Source organism: Microdochium trichocladiopsis, assembly GCF_020744255.1.
Source record: "Microdochium trichocladiopsis strain MPI-CAGE-CH-0230 chromosome Unknown B0I36scaffold_2, whole genome shotgun sequence".
Classification (NCBI taxonomy): Eukaryota; Fungi; Ascomycota; class Sordariomycetes; order Xylariales; family Microdochiaceae; genus Microdochium; species Microdochium trichocladiopsis.
This window is the reverse complement of record NW_025763545.1, coordinates 758,902-780,804: the sequence shown is the minus strand read 5'-3', so window position 1 is coordinate 780,804 and position 21,903 is coordinate 758,902. Positions and strand designations below refer to the sequence as shown.

The 21,903-nt window shown below is 56.0% G+C and overlaps 6 protein-coding genes and 1 non-coding gene across 7 annotated transcripts; 5 read left to right on the top strand and 2 right to left on the bottom strand.

The window, feature by feature from the left end:
• Positions 1 to 1,260: 1,260 nt before the first annotated feature.
• On the bottom strand, positions 1,261 to 2,403 carry B0I36DRAFT_359013 (uncharacterized protein; the record flags this gene model as incomplete). The annotated part of the gene is made up of 4 exons (XM_046158062.1): positions 1,261 to 1,328; positions 1,412 to 1,507; positions 1,609 to 2,014; positions 2,164 to 2,403. The coding sequence occupies 4 exons, from the start codon at positions 2,401 to 2,403 to the stop codon at positions 1,261 to 1,263; spliced, it is 810 nt and encodes a 269-aa protein (XP_046016416.1).
• Positions 2,404 to 4,121: 1,718 nt separating this feature from the next.
• B0I36DRAFT_236848 (uncharacterized protein) lies at positions 4,122 to 4,913 on the top strand (the record flags this gene model as incomplete). Its single annotated transcript, XM_046149494.1, has 1 exon — positions 4,122 to 4,913. One exon carries the CDS (start codon positions 4,122 to 4,124, stop codon positions 4,911 to 4,913), a length of 792 nt encoding a protein of 263 aa, XP_046016415.1.
• A 2,261-nt stretch (positions 4,914 to 7,174) lies between these two features.
• Positions 7,175 to 10,512, top strand: B0I36DRAFT_371878 (bifunctional unspecific monooxygenase/NADPH--hemo protein reductase; the record flags this gene model as incomplete). Its single annotated transcript, XM_046160060.1, has 3 exons — positions 7,175 to 9,523; positions 9,580 to 9,776; positions 9,807 to 10,512. The coding sequence occupies 3 exons, from the start codon at positions 7,175 to 7,177 to the stop codon at positions 10,510 to 10,512; spliced, it is 3,252 nt and encodes a 1,083-aa protein (XP_046016414.1).
• A 352-nt stretch (positions 10,513 to 10,864) lies between these two features.
• B0I36DRAFT_t25 lies at positions 10,865 to 10,936 on the bottom strand. Its single transcript has one exon. It is a non-coding gene; the product is annotated as a tRNA-Glu (tRNA).
• Positions 10,937 to 11,410: 474 nt separating this feature from the next.
• B0I36DRAFT_359010 (cytochrome c oxidase assembly protein cox-16) lies at positions 11,411 to 11,900 on the top strand (the record flags this gene model as incomplete). The annotated part of the gene is made up of 2 exons (XM_046158061.1): positions 11,411 to 11,680; positions 11,820 to 11,900. 2 exons carry the CDS (start codon positions 11,411 to 11,413, stop codon positions 11,898 to 11,900), a joined length of 351 nt encoding a protein of 116 aa, XP_046016413.1.
• A 3,537-nt stretch (positions 11,901 to 15,437) lies between these two features.
• Positions 15,438 to 16,418, top strand: B0I36DRAFT_63924 (uncharacterized protein). Its single transcript, XM_046163138.1, has one exon. The coding sequence runs from the start codon at positions 15,519 to 15,521 to the stop codon at positions 16,077 to 16,079; it is 561 nt and encodes a 186-aa protein (XP_046016412.1). The 5' UTR covers positions 15,438 to 15,518; the 3' UTR covers positions 16,080 to 16,418.
• Positions 16,419 to 18,407: 1,989 nt separating this feature from the next.
• Positions 18,408 to 19,628, top strand: B0I36DRAFT_313700 (uncharacterized protein). The gene has a single exon (XM_046152664.1). The coding sequence runs from the start codon at positions 18,622 to 18,624 to the stop codon at positions 19,276 to 19,278; it is 657 nt and encodes a 218-aa protein (XP_046016411.1). The 5' UTR covers positions 18,408 to 18,621; the 3' UTR covers positions 19,279 to 19,628.
• Positions 19,629 to 21,903: the final 2,275 nt, after the last annotated feature.

Sequence of the window (21,903 nt, the reverse complement as noted above, 5' to 3'; positions counted from 1 at the left end):
CTCCGATCCCCAATCAGCATAGCATCAGCCTTCAGTCATTTTCATCGATCGAGCTGTACTGCGTACTGTGTGGTGGTGTATGCAGGCCGCTGTTCAAGACCCACGCTAGTGCAGGGCGCTAATCCTGCATGAACCAGGTGATCTTCCGATCACGCTGCCAAACTCACCAGGCTCGCAACGGATAGGCGCAGACGGGGATCGACACGACCTGCCTTGTGGTCTCAGCCGCGATATTGCCTGCCGTGTCTCGACTGTGGCCATTTACTCTGTATCGGCGTCTGGTTAATCCGTACTTGTGCGGCACATGTCATGCCGTCCAATTCACACAGAGGGCCCTGATATCCACTTCATCGGGAGAGGATTTAGGGACCCATGAGCGTTCTCCACTGTCCCGGCAGCACAAAGGACCCTGGATTCCCAGGATTTGCACAAGCTCCGCCCGTAGCCGGTCTCACCGCCCAAAGTAAGCATAGAGGGCGAGGAGGGTTGCAGTTCCTGGCCTGCACTTGCTCCGTGGGGCGCGCAGTTTGATGAAAAGGTCCACCGCCAGATTGCTGCCTGTGGAGAGACAAGCCCAATCACCATCTTGGCAATTCTCACCAAAAGCGATGTTCGAGCATGCTCCGATGCCCATGGTTTCCATCGTGTCTTCACATTGCTGCCTGCTCCTGCGAGTCATTGCTGCCTTGACTACAGATTCTGCACAGCTTTGCCGGTGCTTGATACCGTAGAGGCAAGGGCCGCCGAAGCGGTATCCCATCCACCAAGCTTCCACTGTGCCCGGTAAATTCAGCTTGATCCGTTCCATGATCCAGCGTCGTTCACGAACAGGCATCCCCACAACACCTCAGCTTTGGGCAGCCCAGTGATCACGGGTGTGCTGTACCTACAGCGGCTAGACTCGAGACAATTTATGGGGCTGCTTGCCAGTCGTCATCTCAACCGTGAGCCATATCACTAACTAGCGGGGGCCACGTCCATTGGACAGTGCTTGGCAAGCCGGACTTTGCTCGCCTTTAGTTGTTATGGTCGTCTATAATGAGATTATGACTTAATCAAAAGCAGGAATGGCGGGGGCTTGGCCCTTCACGGGAGTAACATTTGTAGAGCATATGAGATTTTCCATGAATTGGCATCTATGCCATTACCAGAATCCTGCTTGATAAGATATCACACAAACTTGCAGAACTCCGGGCAGGACATTTTAAAGGCCCTAAAAGCCTCACAACATAAACGATCTTGATGATGTTGGTCAGCGCTTCACCATGGGAGCTGCAGAGGTGTGCTAAGACCTTTGCCAAGGACTGTCTCAGCCATACCGATGTCGCCTGCGCCAGGTTTGCCAGATGGTCAGCGGAGAGAAAGCGGCATACATTTTCGGTACATCGGCACTCATTGCAGGCCAACTTACGAGGTCCGCGCGGTGCCCAATATTGTCCCGAATGCTCTAGTGTGAGGTTTTGTGTCCATTCAACAAGGCTCTTGGCTGCCTCGTCGGGTGTAACGGCTGTCTCATATTAGCGAATGTCTTGAGGGAAAAAGATGCGGCGAGCATTGACAGCAGAAGAACACGAACGACACAGAAGATCTGTGTCATAATGGACTTACCACCGCCTTCGTCCCAATGCTTATCAAAGCCGACCCCTTTCGTCATCTCGGTTCTCATGAAGCCTGGGTGAATGATGCTCACGATCACCCCACGCTCCTTGAGATCAATGGCGAGCAGCTTGCCAGCCATGTTGAGCGCGGCCTTGCTCGCATGGTGCCCATAGTTGCCGCCGCCCTCCTTCTCGTGGCGCAAAGTAATGCTGCCGGCCTCACTAGATACCAACACAATCTTGGATCCTCCGGTGGTCCCGGCGGATGCGTGTCGCAAGAGTCCGGCGTGGGTGAGGCGGTGCACTATCAGGGTCGGTGCGATCGAGCTGGTCGTGTACATTGTGACCTGGTCGTCCCAGCTCGGTCCCCTTTCCGCGGAGAAGTCCTCAAGCATAAAGCGCCCAGCATTGATAATCTGTAGACTGTCGTCAGCTCAGCCGGAAAGCGGCTTTTCAGGACCCAAAGAGTACAGCATTGCGAGAACCGTGTGGTGTTGTAAGACTTGTCCACCACGTCCGTGACGGAATAACAAGCGATTTTCAGGCATAGCAGGGGAGAGCTCACCAAGACATCAAGCGGCCCTTCCGACTGCGCCTTGATTCCCGTAACCAGGGCGTCTCCGACGGAGCTGTCCATCAGATCCACCCCCGTCAGCCATTTCACGTTCTCGGGGAACCCACCCTCCGGCCTCTTGTCCCTCCTGGTTGTTGCGTAAATATGTGTCGATGCCTGCGAGGCATACTGTTTGACCAGAGCTGCACCGAGGCCCCGTGTGGCGCCGATGACGAGGACAGATTGGCCCATGGTTCGGATCGGTAAATGGCTACTGCACAAACTGATTAGAGAGACTCGCCGCTGAATGCTTGTGATCTACGATTCAACGAAGCGGCCTGGATAGTTGAGATGATAAAGATTTTCTTGCCAGCGTCTGCGGAGGTGGTTCACAGCATGCACAGGAGCTTGCCGAGGAAGGCGTGACGGTGTCCAGTGATGACGTACATGGAGCCGGACTGTTTCCAGGAGTTCTCGACCAATGACAGCTCCGTGTGCCCGCCGGGACACCACAAAATAACCACATGTGTGATACTCGAGCTTAAATCAGACGATCAAGGCAGGGAGAGCAGGACTCTAGCTCAGACGTCCCTCAAGCAGCACTTGTCCATTACATGCTCTCTTAGTCGACCCTCCGATAACGATGATTGAAATGGTGTCGAATCTCGTAACGAGAGATTTCATGTTTAGATGCAACGGTCATCCGAGAGTCCGCATGGCATCAATTGCACTGCCGGAACCAGCCGCTCAGTCCCCCGCATTTTCAGAGCAATTGACACCTTGAAGTGACTGCCTTCTTTTTTTATCTCTCTCTTTCCCTTGGGAATCTCCTGGCCCGGGATTTTGGGATTTGCAACACAACATCTAGAACAAGCAGCAATCACCCATTTCTGTGAGAACAAGTCATCATTTGAGCCATTGAAGGTCCTCTAACCGCAGATCTTGCTTTACAACTTCAGCGGCAGGAAAACTTGCGCTTACCCGATTCCCTTGTGTCGGCCCAGGCAGGGGAGGCTCCAACTTACCAGTACCGGCATCGGCACACGGGAGACCCCGCATGGCCCTCTCCCTGTCAGTCAAGCCCAGGCTGTGGAGATAAGTCCGGTGTGCCCTATCCAGTGCCTAGCAGCAAATGCGAGCTGCTGTTCCCAGCGAGAGTTTGGAGTGCCTCCGTCACTACTGGGAAACGCCCAAACAGGCTAGAGATGCATAGAGTTACGAAGGGCTTCCCTGGCACTGGTCCGTGTTTGCCAGCAATGGATTCTCCACAAATGGGGAAGCCTGACCGAAGCTGGCGAGAACGAATACGACCTTTGCTTTGAGATGCTGGCGGCGACATGGCCAAACCATTTGCGGGGACTTCATCCTGGTCCTCATCCTTTCCATTTGCTTCATTGTTCGCACGGGAAACGCTCATTTAAAAAAGGCTGACGTGAGGAAGTCCTGTATTCGTGAACCCCCAACCGAAAGGCCAGTGCCTCGCAAGCGAATACGACGGCGAACTCTTTCGGTGGACAGGGGCAACGCGGGAGCGGCTGCGGGGAAGCAGGGCCCTCCTTACCAACCGGGAGGCAGCATCACCTCCGGCGCTTACCACAAGTGGCTGGATAGCTCTGTGTAACTGCGTCTCTTGCAGCGAGAGCTAGTGATGCCGACCTAGCGTGTCTGGAGGGGCATTTCATGCCAATGTGGCAAGCAGAGCTCCTGGCTTCCGAAAAGGACACGGTCCTTGGGGTATATAAAGTTGGAGCTGTGGTTGCATTTCCGGATGTTGCAGGTGATCATCATCATCTCCATCAAGTAGAGCTTTCCGAAAGCGTCTCTTCGACAACATACATCCGATCTGAGCAGTACACATGCCCCCCACGTAATTGCTGCCAAAGTAAAACATCCGCATCTCCAGTCGCCACATCACATCACGCCCCTCCCACAGAGTAATCCCTACGCCGTACGAAAATATGACGACGACAATGCAAGGCAAGACAGTCATTGTGACTGGTGGCTCCAGCGGCCTGGGCAAGGTCATTGCGACCGCATACCTCTCGGCCGGGGCGAACGTGGCCATCTGCGACGTCAACGAGGCCCGCCTGCAGGAGTGCACGACCGAGTTCGGCGGCAGCCACAAGGACCGGTTCCTCGCGACCAGGGCGGACGTGACGGACGAGGCGTCCGTGCAAGCGTTCGTGCAGTCGGTCGTCGACAGGTTTGGCCGGCTTGACGTCCTCGTCAACAATGCCGGCCTGGCCGACGCTTTCGCGCCCGTGGGCGACACCACCAAAGCAGCCTGGGACCTGCTCATCGGGGTGAACCTGACGGGCTCGTTCCTGTGCATGAAGGCCGCAGTCAACGCAATGGAGAAGAACCCGCCCGCGCAAGGGGACAAGCCCGGCGGCGGCTTGATCATCCAGATCGGCTCGACAGCAGGAGACCGCGGGTTCGAGGCCGGGCTGGCCTACACTGTCAGCAAGCACGGCGTCAACGGCCTGGTCAAGCACACGGCTGGCGTATACGCGGCCAAGGGCATCTACGCGGTGGGGCTGATGCTCGGGCCCATGTCGACGAATATCCAGGAGAGCATGGCGCGCTCGGGTGACATGCGGATGGACATGTTTGCGCAGACGTCGGGCGCGAAGATGGGCGCGGAGCAGATGGTCGACACGGCGGACGTCGCCAAGTATTGCCTGTTCTTGTCGGATCGGAGCATCGCGGCCACGGCGAACGGCGGGTTGATCACGTTCAGGAAAAACTTTCCTAATGTATAGGTGCGGTCGGTATGGGAAACGGGCCACTGTACTCCTGAGCACAGCTCGATGGAAGCAAGTTTTGGATATCAGGGAGAAGGTGGCAGACTAATCAAGTTCATTTGCCTGGGCTTATCGGATCCTGCCGCTTGGGTGACTTGCATGGGTTGCGCACCCAGTCCTGCCTTACCTGCTTGACGGGTGCCTGGCTCCTCTACGTGATACGCAGGAGTAGATCCTTCAGATCGATCGATTACTGATAATTTCCTGCAAGGGCTGCTTGGCATGTCCGTCAGACGTCAGCAAGCGTAAGACACTCGTCGATATCTCGGATCCGACAGACGCCGGGAGGAAGGAAGGGACGCGTCAGAATGCTTGCGATGCGGCGCCAAGGAATAGGTAATCGTCACCAAGCTGCTATTGCTCTGGCTGTACGAGGACGTATGCGCGATAACTACGGAAGCCGAAACCATGTCAAGGCACTGTATGTCGCCGACAGGCGACAGCACTCGGCCACTGGTGGCAACCGCGGAATCCGTGCCGGGCGGCGGACGGAGGATCGGGATTGAACAGCGTCGGGATTGAGAACCAATTGCGCCCATGGTATTCGTGATTCCACGCACGGAAATCGGGCTGGTACCTGGGCCGCCGCCCCGCCCAAATCGACCCCCCTGCCGTCCACTACCGTGGCCTCGAGCAGGAGGTCGACTAATTTTCGGCAGGCGAAAAGTTTCTAGAATGTGACCGTACCCTTGGCCTGCGGGTGTACTCGAAGCCAGATGCCAGCAGTCCGCTCTACAATTCGCAGGAATTAATGACCATCTCACGATGGACTCTGACTTGACAGGTCTCAGAAATAGACGATGTTTCCCCGATGTCATGCGGGGATCACAGGAAGACTGGCTGTAAAAACAAGGCATGTCAATCGGCGTACATGCAATACTGTATGCTGACTCGTTTCATCATCGATTTCTTGCGTGTCCGGGCTCACCGAATTCAGGCTTTCACCGGGTGCGGAATAGGAATAGTAGGCCGCTTGCCCCTGAAGCTGTCACCATGCCCGTTGCGTGGGGCTCTCGAGCTGCATGAAGGATAAGACCCTAGGCGGTCTTGGCAGTCAATGGGCCGCGGAAGCTTCGAAGCTTTGTGCGGCTCATCATCACCCGTGTCTGGCACACCTTGAGAGGAACATGTGCTTCTCATCGGTCATCTGCAGGCACCTGTGGTAAATGTGCCGTAGGACGATGACAACAACCCAACCTGGAGGCTTCTAGAAGTGGAATGGCTTGCCACTTGCGGAATAATAAATCGTGCTTGGCATCAGGCTCGGCTGCAGGGTCGAGGGTGGTGCCTGGGGGTGACGTCGTCAGCCCAGATCGTGCATACTCCTTGGAGACAGCCTTCGGGGGATGACATATCTTGCCGCTGCGTGGTGCTGAACATGGCGACGACTGCGACGTGCAACAGCAGCTGTCACAAGCTCGCACCAGTTACTTTGAGATAAGCATGCGTAGGTAGGTCCTCCAGCCTCGGCACTCAGCCCTGGCGTGGGCCAAATCTCGGTCGTAGTCGGGCCTATCCGTAGCTCGCCAGCACCACAAACGGAGAGGTCCGGGCGGCGAAGTCACCGGGGACGGCAGCCAGGCTCTACCTCGTGGAGCTTGGGTTGACCCGCGTCGGAGGTCGTCTCGCTTGAGGTGCCTCCGTGCCTCCGTCTGCCGACGTGCCAGGGGTGGGTGGTGCCCCCATTCTTTGGTTGATGCCGGCACCTGTCGCCTGGCTCGTAGTGCCCAGCCGGAGCCAGTGTCGTCCCACATGCGCGGAATGCGCCCTCGCTCTGCAGCGTATCGGCGTGCCCACGATGTGCAAGGGTCTGCATGCTTCTGCTTGCAGGCTGGGTGGCCGGCCGGCAACGTTGCCGACTCTTGTCTCGGATTGCCTCACGGACTGCGGGTCAGTCGAGAGTCTCTCAGTCATGCCTGCATGGCGTCGGGGTATTAATGCAGCAATCGTTTGCGGACCACGCTGGCTGCATCTCTCACAGCCTTTATAAAACTCGTGCCCGCACGGAAGAGCAAACCTTGGTCCTACTCCCCCTACATCCTCGAAGTCAACCTCAGGCCATCCTGCCACATACCCCACCTTCCTCCACGGGGTCTTAAACACGAAAACATCCAACACAGCTCACCCAGGCCCAAACACACGACAACAGCCTCGGAGGCCATTGAGCAGCATACCCTGATCCCTCGGCACTGGCACCACCACAAAGAACGCTCGACACCATGGTCGAAACAGTCCCCATTCCGGAGCCGCCAGGGTATCCCATCATCGGCGTCCTCGCCGACATTGATCGCGAGTTCCCCCTGGGCACCTGGACGGCCCTGGCCGACAAGTATGGCGAGATCTACCGGGCTCGCATCGGCACCCGCACCGTCGTCTTCTGCTCGTCCTTTGCCCTCGTCGACGAATTATGCGACGAGAAGCGCTTCGTCAAGATCCCACAGACCGCCCTGCAGCAGGTCCGCAATGGCGTCAACGATGGTCTCTTCACGGCCAACCCGGATGAGCCCGCTTGGGGCATTGCTCACCGCATCCTGATGCCCGCGTTCGGACCCATGGGTATCCGCAACATGTTTGACGAGATGCACGACATTGCGGCACAGCTCTGCATGAAGTTTGCCCGTCACGGGCCTACCAACAAGATCCAGGCCTCGGACGACTTTACGCGGCTGGCCCTGGATACCCTTGCCCTCTGCACCATGGGCTTCCGCTTCAACAGCTACTACACAGACACGATGCACCCCTTCATCGAGGCCATGGGCGATTTCCTCAAGGAGTCTGGCAAGAGGGTGCAAAGGCCGCCGCTTCCCAACTTCTTCTTCCGCAACGAGGATGCCAAATACTGGGAGGACATTGGCCTCCTCCGCAACACGGCAGACACTGTCCTCCAGGAACGCAAGGAGGCCAGGGCTCGTGGCGACCCACATGTGCGGAAGGACCTGCTCACAGCTATGCTTGACGGCGTAGACTCGAAGACAGGACAGAAAATGAGCGACTCTAGCATCATCGACAACCTTGTCACCTTCCTGATTGCGGGGCACGAGACCACAAGTGGTCTGCTCTCCTTTGCCATGTACAGCCTGCTCAAGCACCCCGAGTTCTACCGCAAGGCACAGGCCGAGGTTGACCGCGTTTGTGGTAAAGGACCGATTACGGTCGACCACATGAGTAAGCTGCCTTATATTGAGGCTGTCCTTCGTGAAACGCTGCGTCAGCAGTCACCCATCCCTATGATCCAGGTCGTGCCCAGGGAAGACGAGATCTTGGGAGGCAAGTGGGAGGTCAAGAAGGGAGAGCCCTGCACAATCTTCATCAAGAAGATGCACACAGATCCCGCCGTCTACGGCGAGGATGCACTCGAGTTCAACCCTGAGCGTATGCTCCTCGAGAACTTCAACAAGCTGCCCAAGAACGCCTGGAAGCCTTTCGGCAACGGCATGCGTGCCTGTATCGGCCGGCCGTTTGCCTGGCAGGAGGCCATTCTTTGCATGGCCATGATGCTGCAGAACTTCAACTTCGTCATGGACGACCCCAACTATAACTTGGTCTACAAGCAGACCCTGACCATCAAGCCGTCCAACTTCTACATGCGCGCGATCATCAGAGACGGTCTTACCCCGACAGAGCTCGAGCACCGCCTCGCTGGCACCAAGCCGTCCGAGCAGCAGAAGAAGGATGCGTCTGGCACAGTCCTCACCAATGGATCGGCATCGGCAGACAAGGGAAAGCCCATGACCGTCATCTATGGTTCCAACAGTGGTACTTGCGAGTCTATGGCGCACAGAATTGCCGCCGATGCTGGCCAGCACGGGTTCCAGGTAACGACACTGGACTGCATGGACACAGCGAACGGCAGCCTGCCCAAGGATCGTCCGGTGGTCATCGTTACGGCCAGCTACGAGGGCCAGCCACCTGATAATGCCGCTCACTTTGTGTCGTGGCTCGAGAATGCAAAGGAGAATGAGCTCGAAGGAGTCTCATACGCAGTATTTGGCTGTGGCCACCACGACTGGGCACAGACGTTCCACAGGATTCCGAAATTGGTGAATGAGAAGATGGCTGCAGCCGGTGCTTCGAGGCTAGTCGATCTGGGTCTCGCCGATGCAGCCGAGGGAGACATGTTCGCCGACTTCGAGACGTGGGAGGACGAGGTACTGTGGCCTGCCCTCAAGGCCAAGTACAAGATCACTGCGGATGACTCCAAACACTCCTCCATCTCCGCACTGCGCGTCAACATCACGAAGCCGCGCGTCTCTACTTTGAGGGAAGATGTCCAGGAGGCCGAGGTTGTGGCGACACGCAAGCTCACTGCTCCTGGTGAGCCCGTCAAGAAGCACATCGAGATCAAGCTGCCATCAGATGTTTCTTATCGCTCGGGAGACTACCTGGCTGTCTTGCCTATCAATCCAAAGGAGACCGTCTCACGTGCGATTCGCCGCTTTGAGCTGCCCTGGGATGCCAACATCACGATCGAGGGCGACAGCCTGATCCCTCTGCCCAAGAACGAGTCGGTGCCGGTCCAGTCCATATTTGGTGCTTACGTCGAGCTGTCCCAGCCTGCAACGAGACGCGTACGTATTCTATACACAGAGGCTTTTTGTATCGTTCCACGCTAACACGGTCACAGAACATCATTTCACTGTCTGAGGCGTCCACGGACGAAAAGGACAAGGAGGCGCTGAACAAGCTTGCTGGCGACGATTACAAGAGCGAGATCTCGGACAAGCGAGTCTCCATCCTGGACTTGTTGGAGCGGTTCCCCACGATTAGACTTCCTCTGGGATCGTTCTTGGGCATGCTTCCACCAATGCGTGTCAGGCAGTAGTGAGTTAACTTCTGACGACAGTGCTCTAGTCGAGCCATACTAACATGGGACTGCAGCTCTATCTCATCTTCGCCACTGTGGAACGCATCTCATGTCACTTTGACATTCTCCGTGCTCCAGGCCCCCTCCAAGGCCGGCGAGGATCGGAACCACATTGGCGTAGCCAGCTCTTACCTGGACTCGCTTGAGGTCGGCGACCGGCTGCATGTGTCTGTTCGCACATCCCACGCAGCGTTCCACCTGCCTACCGATCTCGAAAAGACCCCGGTCATCATGGTCGGTGCCGGCACCGGTCTGGCCCCGCTCCGCGGCTTCGTCCAAGAGCGTGCGGCCATGATCAGCGCAGGCCGCAAGGTGGCTCCCGCCGTCTTGTACTACGGCTGCCGTGAGCCTGGCAAGGACGACTTGTACGCCGACGAGTTGGCGCAGTGGGAAGCCGAGGGCGCCGTGGTCGTCAAGCGGGCGTACAGCAGAGTGCCCGAGAAGTCTGGCGGGAACAAATACATCCAAGACGTCATCTGGAGCGACCGCGAGTATGTCAGCGAGCTGTGGAACAACGATGCCAAGCTGTTCGTTTGCGGTTCGCGCCAGCTCGGCGAGGGTGTCACTGCCGTGGCTCAGCGCATCGGCAAGGAGGTCGCCGAGAAGAAGGGCAAGGAGACCACGGAGGAGAAGATCCAAGCTTGGTGGGAGAACCTCAGGAATGAGAGATATGCCACTGATGTCTTTGATTAAGCGGTTTTTTACTTTCCTGGATGACGGATTTGGCATCGGGCGTTTGCAGCACAGATTGTAGTATATAGTACATTGCTCGAGATTGAGAATGAATTACGACAAGTCTTTGAAAAATATGTCCCGTCCACCGACTTCGGTGTCGTGCACTACTGTGTGGAGCACAAACATACCTTGAACTGTGACACTCCCGAATGACGCGCAATTACGATTCCCATCTTGGCGGCGATACTGGCGAGAAACACACCAAAAAAAAAAGCCCGAAATGTGCTTCCACAACCAAGCACAGGCATAAGAAGAGTACAACGATAAAAAAAGAAATGAACCACTCTGAGAGTGGTCGTACTGGAACTATCTCCCGTACGGGGAATCGAACCCCGAGCTCCGCGGTGAAAACGCGGTATGTTAGCCGTTACACTATACGGGATTCGAGGCTCGCTCTGTGTGATCAGAGCTTGTTGAAGGGTGTTGTCCTTGGGATGGTATATATAAACGTGAAGACGAGGAAAGAGGACTGCAGGGATTGTGCGTTTCTGTGTGGAGAGAGCTGCCGGATCATGCATGCACCCAAGGTCGACCTTTGACGACATCATCTTTTTCATCCATTGTTGATTTGGATGTTGCCCACGACAGATCACGATTGCGCACCACACAACAGTACTTGAACCATTGACGACCGACCGCAGAGCTGCTACAGTCGTCATCGAAATTGCAGAAGAGCCTGGCACGTTGCAACGATCGTGCGCGCACGCAAAGAGCTCCAATCCGCCGCGACTGGTGTTTGCTGCTCCCACGCACCACCAGCCCATTTCTCTCACGGGGTCCCCAGGCCAAACCCGACCAGAACCGCCCAAGACGCGAACGAGAGCAAAGCATAGGACTCAAGATCCCAAAAGAAAACATGGCGGTCTTCCCCTCCAAGAGATTCCGCAGCGCCGACCCGGCAAACAACTCGTTTGCCTCGCGGTACCGTGCGATGATGGCCAAGAGGCCGTTCCTCCTGTTCGGCCTGCCCTTCATGTCGGTCATCGTGGCGGGCTCGTTTGTGCTCACCCCGGCGACGGCGATACGGTACGAGAAGCACGACCGCAAGGTGCGGCAGATGACGCGCGACGAGGAGCTGGGTGTCGGCAAGAAGGGACGCAAGGTGGATATCAAGGAGGAGTACTATGTGAGTGTTCTCTCTCTCTCTCTCTCACCCCATCACATCCCCTTCGGCTTTTCCTCAGTTGCAGGCCAGACCAGCGCGCATGTGCAGGATGATACATTCTTTCGTTTACTGACAGCCGGTTCTTTTTGCTGCTTGGTAGCGTCTGGCGGCCAAAGATCTGGATAGCTGGGAGCAGAAGCGTGTGAAGCGGCTCGCGGGCGAGAACGACGGCATCTTGTAAAAGTGCGTGTTCACTGTCACTATGCCGTGCGTCGTGAGCGAAGAGGCAGCTGAAGCGCCACTTGGCCTCGCTGTCGAATTTGCGAACCCGACGCATCACTCATCCAGCACAGAGTAGTCTATGCTTGGATGCTTCATGCTGAGCAGACCCGTGGTTGCAGCCATGAGAATAATGGGTCTTTCCTGGCGCATTAGATCGCTAGAATCTTGTGTCCATGGACAAACAACTCCAAGCCAGGATAGCCCTGAGCTGGCGAAGTCATTTCACTCGGATTATCCAGCGAAACACAACTGCGAGCGGCCTGAGTTCAGAACACCCGGGTGGTGCACGTTCTCGATCTCTGTCACGGGTACTGGGAAGGACATTACGCCGTACCAGGCGGTGGTTCAAGCTGGTTTCTGACGTGAGAGATGGACCCAGCAGCTGCACGGGGGATTGCTCCCAAAAGAGAGCCATAGACCTGGCTCTGCATACGGTCATCCACCGGTGTCGGGCTTGCTCGGATCCCGATGAGATCAGGTTGAGTGCTTGTAATTCAAGATCTAATCTCACGCAAACCCTGTATGCGGGAACGGCGTACATGGCTCATGTCATTGACGGCACAGTCGTTCACAGAAGGGGATGCATGGAAGAGCAAGACTAATTGTCTGGCGAGTTGTCCATAATCAGAACTTACTTTCCAGGGCGACTTTTGCCATTGCGACAGCGAGGTTCATCTTGCTTCACAACCACATCAAGTATGGAGCACTTAGAGCAATTACATATCTTTCTGCGCTTTATGCAAGCCAGTACTTTTACAGAACCGATGACTATGCATGGCACAGATTTGCTATGTCCAACTTTACGCGACCATATTCCTTACTCTCAGAACGGGACACTCGCTTGAGACGGCTCCAGAGTACCTGCTCGGTATAAGGCTCGGTTGCCTTTTCATTGCAATCTAGGCTATTATGCATCTATCCGCCTGTGCTACTCACCCTCTTCTAACAATCTGCACTCGCCACCATCTTCGAAACCACCAGCAGGCATACGGAAAGAATGCCTGAGCCCGAAAGCTTGCTTTCATTAGGGGGGGGGGGGCCAAAAGCTCGGAGCATTTCGGGAGACGAGAACAATCCGCGCGAGAATCACTTTCCAATAGAGTGAAACGGTATCTCGTCATTGTCGTCGTCGCGTTCGTCAATGTGCATGCATATCCTGCAGTGCAACATTTCCGAAACGTCTCTTCCTTGCTTGCCTACTCAGTGATTCTCCTCTTTGTTCCTCTCCCTGGCCGCACACCGCGCTTTCAGGTCCAGTTCCGCCGCAGGCCCAACCCGGCCCAACCCGACTCCTGAAGCCAAAGCTTTCTGTCTCCCTGAGGTTGCCCGATAAACTCACTCTCACCGCTTCATGGCTGAGCTGGACCTCTGTGGGGTTTCCCCGATGGGTATTCGGGTGTCCAACTAAAGTAGCCTGGATGTGACCTCGAGAGTGTCAGAATGCCACTTGTATTACATCACCTTACTCCTCTTCCTCTTCACCGAGTTTCTTGAGAGGTATACGAACGCCCAGCTAGGTCAAAGCTAGTTAAGAGCCACCACGACAAACAGCTCTGCAGGCATCAACCTTGCACAACCAACGCCGTTGATACTAGACTAACCGAAAAACGACGCTAGGCGACGCCTCGACGAACCCGTCGGGTCGGACAATAGCTCTTTGAAATAAACAAGAGCGGAGTCCGTCGACCAAGAGAAGCCCAACGGACCCGCGCCGCTACGTTTCATGTTGTCGGTTCACCGCGCTTGTACTGCATGCTATCGACGCACTTTGGTGTGTGCATGCACGGGAGAGACAGCGACAGACAGAGAGAGTTGTTTAGGGAATCCACGACGTCATTATTGACGACGAACACGAATTCCGTGCCATCCGCAAGACTTTTTGTTGTGTGCGTGCGTGCGTGCTTATAGAGTACTTCGATCACGATCACGATCTCATCGTCTTTCAGACAGCCCTATCCATCACGGCGCCGAGCAGAGCCGAGCCGAGCAGAGCCGAGCCGAGCAGATCAACGACTCTCTTGGCTCGTCTCACCCCCTCTCTCGGAGATTTCCCTCTAAGAATGGTCGAGATTGGCGTGCATCCTTGTGGCAGCTCTGCTTCGGTCTGCTTCGTGGCCAGATCGTGCGTGCGTGTGCATGCCGACATGCACGCAAGCAGGATCTCGTACACCAGCCCTAAGATTGCTTGAGAACCACACGCGTCCATCATGGAATACATAAGTACGTACAGCATGCTGCTTGCCTGAGGAAGGGTAAATCTGGCCCGCCACTTGGCTGCTCGTTGGGCCCCACGAACGACATTCGAGAGGCTTCCCACTCCTGCCCTTGGTCTGCAGATCTTGCGACGCAAAGCTCGAGCGCCCTAAACGACGTAACACCCCCGAGTGCTTGTGGCTGTTTAGGCTCGCCCAGGTCAATGCAACCTCACCTCACGCGCCGAGCGTGAGAAGGCAGAAAAGCGGCGGCAGCGCGGCTTTGCTGACCTCATCTAATTTCCCACAGCGCCTGGTGATCATCACCAGACGCACATTTTCTGCACGTTTGCAAGGGCTGCATAAACACAGGCGTGTGCAGGTGCCGGTCGGGCAGGAGATGACATGAAACTGCCCTGGAAGTGGCGAGCCCAACCTGAAAGCACCGCAGAAGATAATGCGGGCGGCCCATCTTATACAGTCGATCGTCCCAAGGCAGGCCTCACCATTGGGCCGGGACTGTGGCCTTGATGCTATAGCCCAGTGGAATTTCCTCTCTGGACCCTTTCCGAAGGCGTGGTGATCCAGAGACAGGCGGGAAGCGACCCTTTCCTTCTGCGTTGGGCCGGTAATCCTGGTCGTCAATCAAAGCGCTGGGGCTCCTTCCCGGATTTCAATGTCTGTGCGCAATCTCTGGAGCGCGTGTATGAGGTCATTGTGGTCCCCGCTTGCTTCATGGTGATAATACCCCGGATTTATAGCCCTCTCCGAGACTGCTTGCTCGTGCAATCATTAGCGCCATGGGGTTACCAGGAGGAAGACAGCAATCGATCCGCACAGACGCTGTCAAAGTGATATGTGATGCCATGTTCGTTATACAAGCGTTGTCGCGAGATGTAGTGCGTGTTTCGTTTGTGCTTGGTCCGTCTGCTCGCTCGCAATCGTCGCACCCCCGGCTAAGCATGCTAAAGAGACACCAGGCATGGCTGCATGCCGTCGATCAAGGAAAGCAGGCCATGTAAATACTCGAAATATTGGACGATATGACGATCATGACATTGTGTTGGTGCAATCAAGCACATGCATGCATGGTCAGCACCAAGACAGTGATGCAGGTGTGCCAAGCACCCGCAAGGTTCCTTGCCAGCATCGTGCAGATGCATCAAGTCCCCTTACCCATCCCTACAGACGTGCGTCCTCGGCTTTACAGTCTCCAACCTGATTTCTGATTGATGGTGCTGACAATCACTTCGAGACATTGCCCGTCTTTGTCAGGAAAGTACTCGAGTCAGGTTTGCCATCAAGCGTGACAGTCTGTTGTCTCGTTCTGCATAGCAGGCGACTGGCCTGGCGGGCTCCCTCTTCAGCCACGCTCCCCCTTCGAAATGATGAAGATTTTTCTTTGGAGGGGCGACCATCACAAGGCCTCCGGCTGTGTCCAATGCAAAGCATCAAGGCTCCACCATCAGTCACCTCACAAACGATTGCTCAGCACACCTGACATTGACAGCATCTGGGCTCCTGTCGGAGCATGGTTACATGACATGAAAACTGGAAAGAAGCAAACTACTCAGTGGTTCGGCGGAGGCGGCGCAGCCAGTAGGCGACCAGAACCAGCTTCTGTTAGCCGGCCGAGGGCTCCAGGGACCGGCTACTCCGGCCTCGGCCAGGAAGAACTTTTCTGCCTCGTTCAGGACATCACCCTGGCATTGACGAAGATGATGGGAAGTCAGCTCCTGATTCGTTCAAGAGGCTGGCGAATCACTGCGTGTAGGGCTTACTCTGCTTGCTGCCGATCACGCCGAGCCCTGTTGGTGTGTTCCATTGTTAGCAGTGGCCGCCAAGGGAGAGAGAGTTCCGCCCCGCCCTTGCACCCTCCGCCGGGGGGGCTGCAAGGGTCATCCGTCTACGCACTAAGGGTTGACGACCAAGGGGGTGCCTGCTAGCTGAAGCCCAGATATGATCACGTCGAATTCTGACGAAGTCGAAAGAGCCTGCATATAGCCGGCACAGGATACTTCGCCTCGACACGATGAAACGTGTTTCGAAGTGTAGTGGTTACTGCTGACTTCGTACGAGGTTGCGTCAGCAGATGCAGACCGAGCAGTCCGGTGGGAGCTCAGTGTGTACGCCACATTTGTCGTGTCAGCTTTACGAAACACGAGGACGCCGCGGGACTCCCGAAAATAAAGCGGCCCGCCAAGTGCACAGAAGCTGAAATGCATGTCACAGAGCCGTGTACATGAGAAAGCAGATGCCCGCGATGAAGGATCGACGGCCATCTGCACTTTTGCGAGTCAGCATTTTGACAAGATGCACCGGAGATACTGAAATATTTGATGGTGTGGTGTGATTAGCAAGGATTCGCTTGGTCCGAAAAGTCTGGTGCTGTAGTCAAGAATGGCCGCAATCGGGTCGGCCGGTCAGGTACGTGATGATGTCAAGACTGCACTTGCCGAAATTTGAGGTAGGACAGCAAGACGGTGCTTGATGGCGCGGCCTCCAAGCCAGCCGGACAGAGACTTGGACGAGACGGTGCCTGGGCGACCTTTCTTCATCGGCAGATCGGGGTGCCTGGCTATGGAGCCCGAAGTGCGTGATTGAACGACTGGCTCAGACTGGCGTCATGCGGCGAAGCTCTGGTGCCTGGCTCCGAGGCCGTTTGGCTCGCAGCTGGGCTCTCGATTCCTCACGGTCGTGCCAGATCTGAGAGGTGCAGTGCGTAAAGGGCGGGCATGTTTCGTTTCAAAACGACAACGAGATGCATATATGTCGGCTGGCGGTCGATCCAAGGTGGACCAGCAGCATCTCCCAAGGCTGATGTGATCATCGAGTTTCAGAAAGATGTCTGCGTCCGCCTCGTGCTGGCAGCGAGGCCGTACCATTCACTGGTGGTGGTGTTGATGCTGACGACAGTCATGTCGCAGGTTGCTGGCATTTGCTGACTGCGGCTGGCCGTCAGTGCCGATGGGTCGTACCTGCACCCTTTCGCCGGCGCCACACTGGCCTGCCACAGCACCACACCACACCACACACACCACACACCCACTCTGTCTGGTTCCCTGCTTGTAGTGAAGTCATTCCCATGGCCAACCACCCTCTGCCCACCCTCGTGATCGTAAATCAGTCACCTCGTCAGTCTGAAGCATCTCGGACCCCACAGTGGCCCTTTGCCCCGCCGCGCGACCAACCGACAGTCCGTCCCGACCAACATGATGGATGAGCAAAAAGTTTTGAAGACGCACGAGACGTCGTGCCAGGATGCGCAGCCGCACAAGCGGGCTCCTATCACGGGCCGTGGTGTTGTCCTGGCAGAGAGGCTGTCGACAGGGGCCGTGGCCGATGACGCAGCCGGATCCCAGTACGAGTGGCAGTGGCTGATGGTGGTGGTGTGGGCCGCCGCCAGTCGCCTGAGCCGTGCCTTGCTGCTCGTGGCCGCCGCCAGCCAAGAGGCAAGGGAGACACCGGACACCCGTCCAACCACGGGCGCCCATCACGCTGCCGTCCGCCTGCAAGACATTGAGCACGCTATTGCCAGCACCTGCGCCCAGAGACGAACACCACCATCACGCCCGCTAGCTCTGTTTGGGAGCACTTAAACTTTCGGCTTTGCGCAGGTCACGCCGTGTCGCGGCCGTCTGATCCGGGCAGGACTCTGAGCAAGTGGGACCAGTTGGGTCAAGAATCTCAAGCCGTTCGCGACGACGGACCTCGTCCGTGGACTCGTGTGTGCACCGGCTGGCCCACGCCGCAGCTAGGTTGCTGGCATGATGTCCTTCTCGAAGGAAAGGCCAGCAGCAATCTCGGACCTGAGCTCCACCAGGACCGGCATGATGGACTCACCCCTGCCGAGGTAAGGCTGGGCTCACCTGGGCATACCATAGTAGAGTCAATTCATCATCCATGGCACGCGCTCCCGTCATCATCGCGGTGATGACAAAAGGCCCGTCCTCAAGACGGGGCACACCCACGCAGCGCACCCCTTCAGAGACAGGGCATGCAAGGAACACAGTCAGATGTCGGCAGCGGCGAGTTTAAGATTCTGGATCTTCAATGTGGCTTTTGGCACACACCCACACCCCCGAGAGTCCCGCTTAGCGGCCGGCCCTTGCTAGTCCCTGCCTTGATTGTTGACCACCACCACGAGGCACCTGTACAGAGCCGGCCCACCCTGGTCACCCACACGCCTGGACACCCATGGCCATGTTAGCCGGCTTGCCTGCCTGGGAGCACGGCAGCCAAGCTCAGAGTACATCATCATCGATTCTGCAGCCCATATATGACCCCTTCGCTGCCCTGCAACTGTGCTAGGCTTACTAGGTATCCCTACAGCCCTCTCTTCCAGAAGACGAATATCAACTCCAGGCCTGGAAACCATAACAGCCTGGTCCACTCACTCTGGCTTACACACTCGGCCAGTTTACCAAACTGCATTCATTCCACACAGGACTCTTGTCAAGTGTTCTCGGAAATAAGTCACATCTAAAGATGGTGTGCCTCAGCAGCCCTTCCTTCTTCCAACGAAGAACCAGAGCGGCCACTCTTCAGTCAGGCAAAATCGAAATCAAGCACCCTCACTACAAGCAGCTCGATATGGAGGAGCAGGCACTTCGAACACATGCACGGCTATACAGCATGACCAGCAGCAACTCGAGATCTTCGTCGGAGTCTGATGACTCGTCGAGGGCTCATTCTTTCAACCCTTTGCAGTCACATCCCCCACTTCAGATCAACGCCTCTCCCATCATCGAGACTAGATTTATGGGCAACGATGACAGAGGAGAGTTTCATCAAGCACAATCCAAAATCAACGAAGAGTTCGCGATCCTCGACGAAGACGACCTCGACGACTCGAGGCCGTCGTCTTCACGGAGGATGACTTATGTCTACGATGAAGGCTCCCAGTGGCCACTCAAGGACTGGCAGACAATCCCACCCGGTCTTGCTGATCCGCAAGAGTCATCTGAGTTCGCCACCGCCCTGCGGCCAAGGCCAGCAAACCACCAACGCCGCCCTACAGAGTGGAGGGACGACCCGGACCTCTTCATCAAGCGGGGATCGTGGAAGCGACGCGGCATCATCTTCAACCCGGATGTGCCCAGTGACGACGAGAATGTCGAGCACTTTGAGCTCCCTGAGGAGTAGTTCACATCAACCAAATACGCTATACGCATGACCTCACTACCAACATTCACTTCAACTTCGGTTTGACTCGGACCCGTCTTTCTTCTACAAGTCCCTTTAATAGCCTGATTTAATCTGGGTTGGCCGACTTCACCCCAGGCCTTTTTCTTTTGTCACTGTTCAGCATTTACACCAGCATAGCATACACCGGGGGGATGCCAACACTGGCGATATGGGCACGACAGGCGTTTCTACAGCGTTGGTTACAAGGGTTGGAGTTGGCATATGATTTCAGTTCCAAGATACCACTTTGCAATTAAGCAATACATCTTTGTCTTCTTTCGTTTCTACGAAAGGAGTAACCTACACAACCACACGGCCGCCTAATGCATACCCAAGTGCTTGAAATGACCATCCGTGCATGCACGAGTACCGGCCCTCGCCCTGCCAGTGAAGAAATGGACTCACAACAGACAAAAAGCAAAAAGAAATATGGATATTGGCTTGACAAGGACGCGCCATGCCCATTGTCACGGACACGTCTGTGACTCTAGCCGTGTTTGACGGAAAATATCTGTGCGGCCTTCGGCGTCCCAGAGCACTTTAGGAAAGCCCAAAGACCAACAAAAAGGTAATTAAGTCTTAGGGCCACGGCCCGCCGATCCCCACGATTCCAGCCTCACCAGCTCTCTCCGGGTATGGGTAATCCCAATCCCATGGGACAGAAGCAGCCCCCAATGCACACAGACCCGGCCCCCAAAGCAAATAATAATATTCTGCATCACGTCACAAATGTCAAATTGACAAGCATGTATCCCTGCTCGCGGACGCCAGCGCAGCGGCACGGGCACGGGCACGGGCACGGGCACGGGCGGGAATTTGGGCAGCAGCGAAAGGGCCCAACAAAAAAGAAGGAAGTTTCTTTACAGCTCTTCCCCTGCCCCTGTGGCCCTAGTGGCTGGGGCCGCATGGCGAGCTTCAAGGGGGGGGGGTCTTCTTCCCTTCCATTCGGTAGCCGGGTACCAATATATGACGATTGTTATTACTTTGATTTGTTTTTTTGGTTCCTTTTTCTCATTATCGTCAATGCTTTGGAGTGCTCGCCTTTTTTTCCCCGACGCCTCGGGATCACATCCCCCCCTGGCTCGGTAGCTAGCTAGGGTTTTGAGGCTGAAGACATAAGCTGACATCCCGCCGAGCTGAGATGAGATGAGATGGGTGGAGTTGAGGCGGTGGTGGTGATGGGAGGCTGAAGAAGCTTTTGGCGGTTTGTAGGCTGCCTCTGTCGCAATTCGACAGTATGCGCGCGCGCTCTTCTGTATCCCTGTGTCTCTAGTGTGCAGTGCAGTGAAGGGGCTGTAGGTATTTGGCCCCCATTAACCTCCCCTAACCCCCCCAGGCAAATGGATACCCTCTGCGAGCTTCCAGGTGGTGCTGATAAACCCCAGAAAGCCACTTCAAAGACCGGCATGGGTCTAGAAGTCCTGTAGACATTTTTTTCCCGCTGCGATGCCGCAGCTTGTGGGCAAAATAGCGGTGGTGGTGGCGATGCGGTGCGGCGACGCCGTGGGCTGTGATGGGCAAAGACAAAGGCCTGGACTCTTTTACCCTACCGGTACTATCTCGTCGCCTCCGTGATCCACCGAGGCTGAAGAGGCTGGAAGCCGCCCACCAAGAAACTACTGCACTCCGCAATCTTGTCCTTGGGGGAGTCTGGCCATACTCTCGAGGTGTGATGGCCGAGGATCCAGACTGCCGGCAGCGTGTGACAAGAAAATGAAATCTAGACTGGGCGTGGTATTGCACCAACGACTGACCTGGGCACCCTGCGCTGTGTTTGCTCACCCCGCCAAAGCACGCCAGTGTGACTTTTGAGGTCGACGATTTGGAGTAACCCAGCTAGTGCAGTTCAGGGAATTTGGTCGCGAGGCAAGGAAATAGCTAGTCCGTCTAGTATCGAGCCTGGGCGGTGCAGTAGTAGTCACTTAAAAGGCCTGCAACCTTCTCTTCTTGGGCAATACCAGTGTTCAGCAGAGTTCCCGCGGGTGATCATTTCGGGGCCTCCCTAGTGTCCCTTGCAGCTGAGACAATCGCCTTGTTGACTTGTCACGCGGATGTCATGGTATAATGTAGACTTTTTCCCCCTTCTGGCGCGGGGCAGCTCACAGCTGCCTCTCCCCCTCTTTGGGCTGTCAGGTGGGAAGTATAATCTCCATTCGTGCTTTCAATAAGAGTTCGTGGTTGCATACGTCTTGTTAACTGGGCACGAATGGCTCAGGCGACGGCGGTAGCAGTAGTCGTAGTAGTAGCAGTAGTCGCCACGCGGACTTCCGAAGGTTGACAGGATGACATGGCTGGTCTACAGGTGCGGAGTGCATGAATTATTTGCACTAGCTGGCGAGCAGCTGAGCGCCAATCTTTTCGGTGCTGAGGTTGGTGTTCTCGTCCGGGTTTCCCCTCATTGGGCGCGACTATCCGACCTAGACTTCTCCTCCGTGGTAAAAAAACGATAATCTAGCACCTCGCGGGACGAGGGCCACGAGATTGCAAGGAGGACTTTGGCCATCGACATTTCGGTCTAACCGAGGTCGTGATCTGTCAGTCGAGAGCAGAGCGGATTGGGGGCCGACCTCCTCACATCAGACA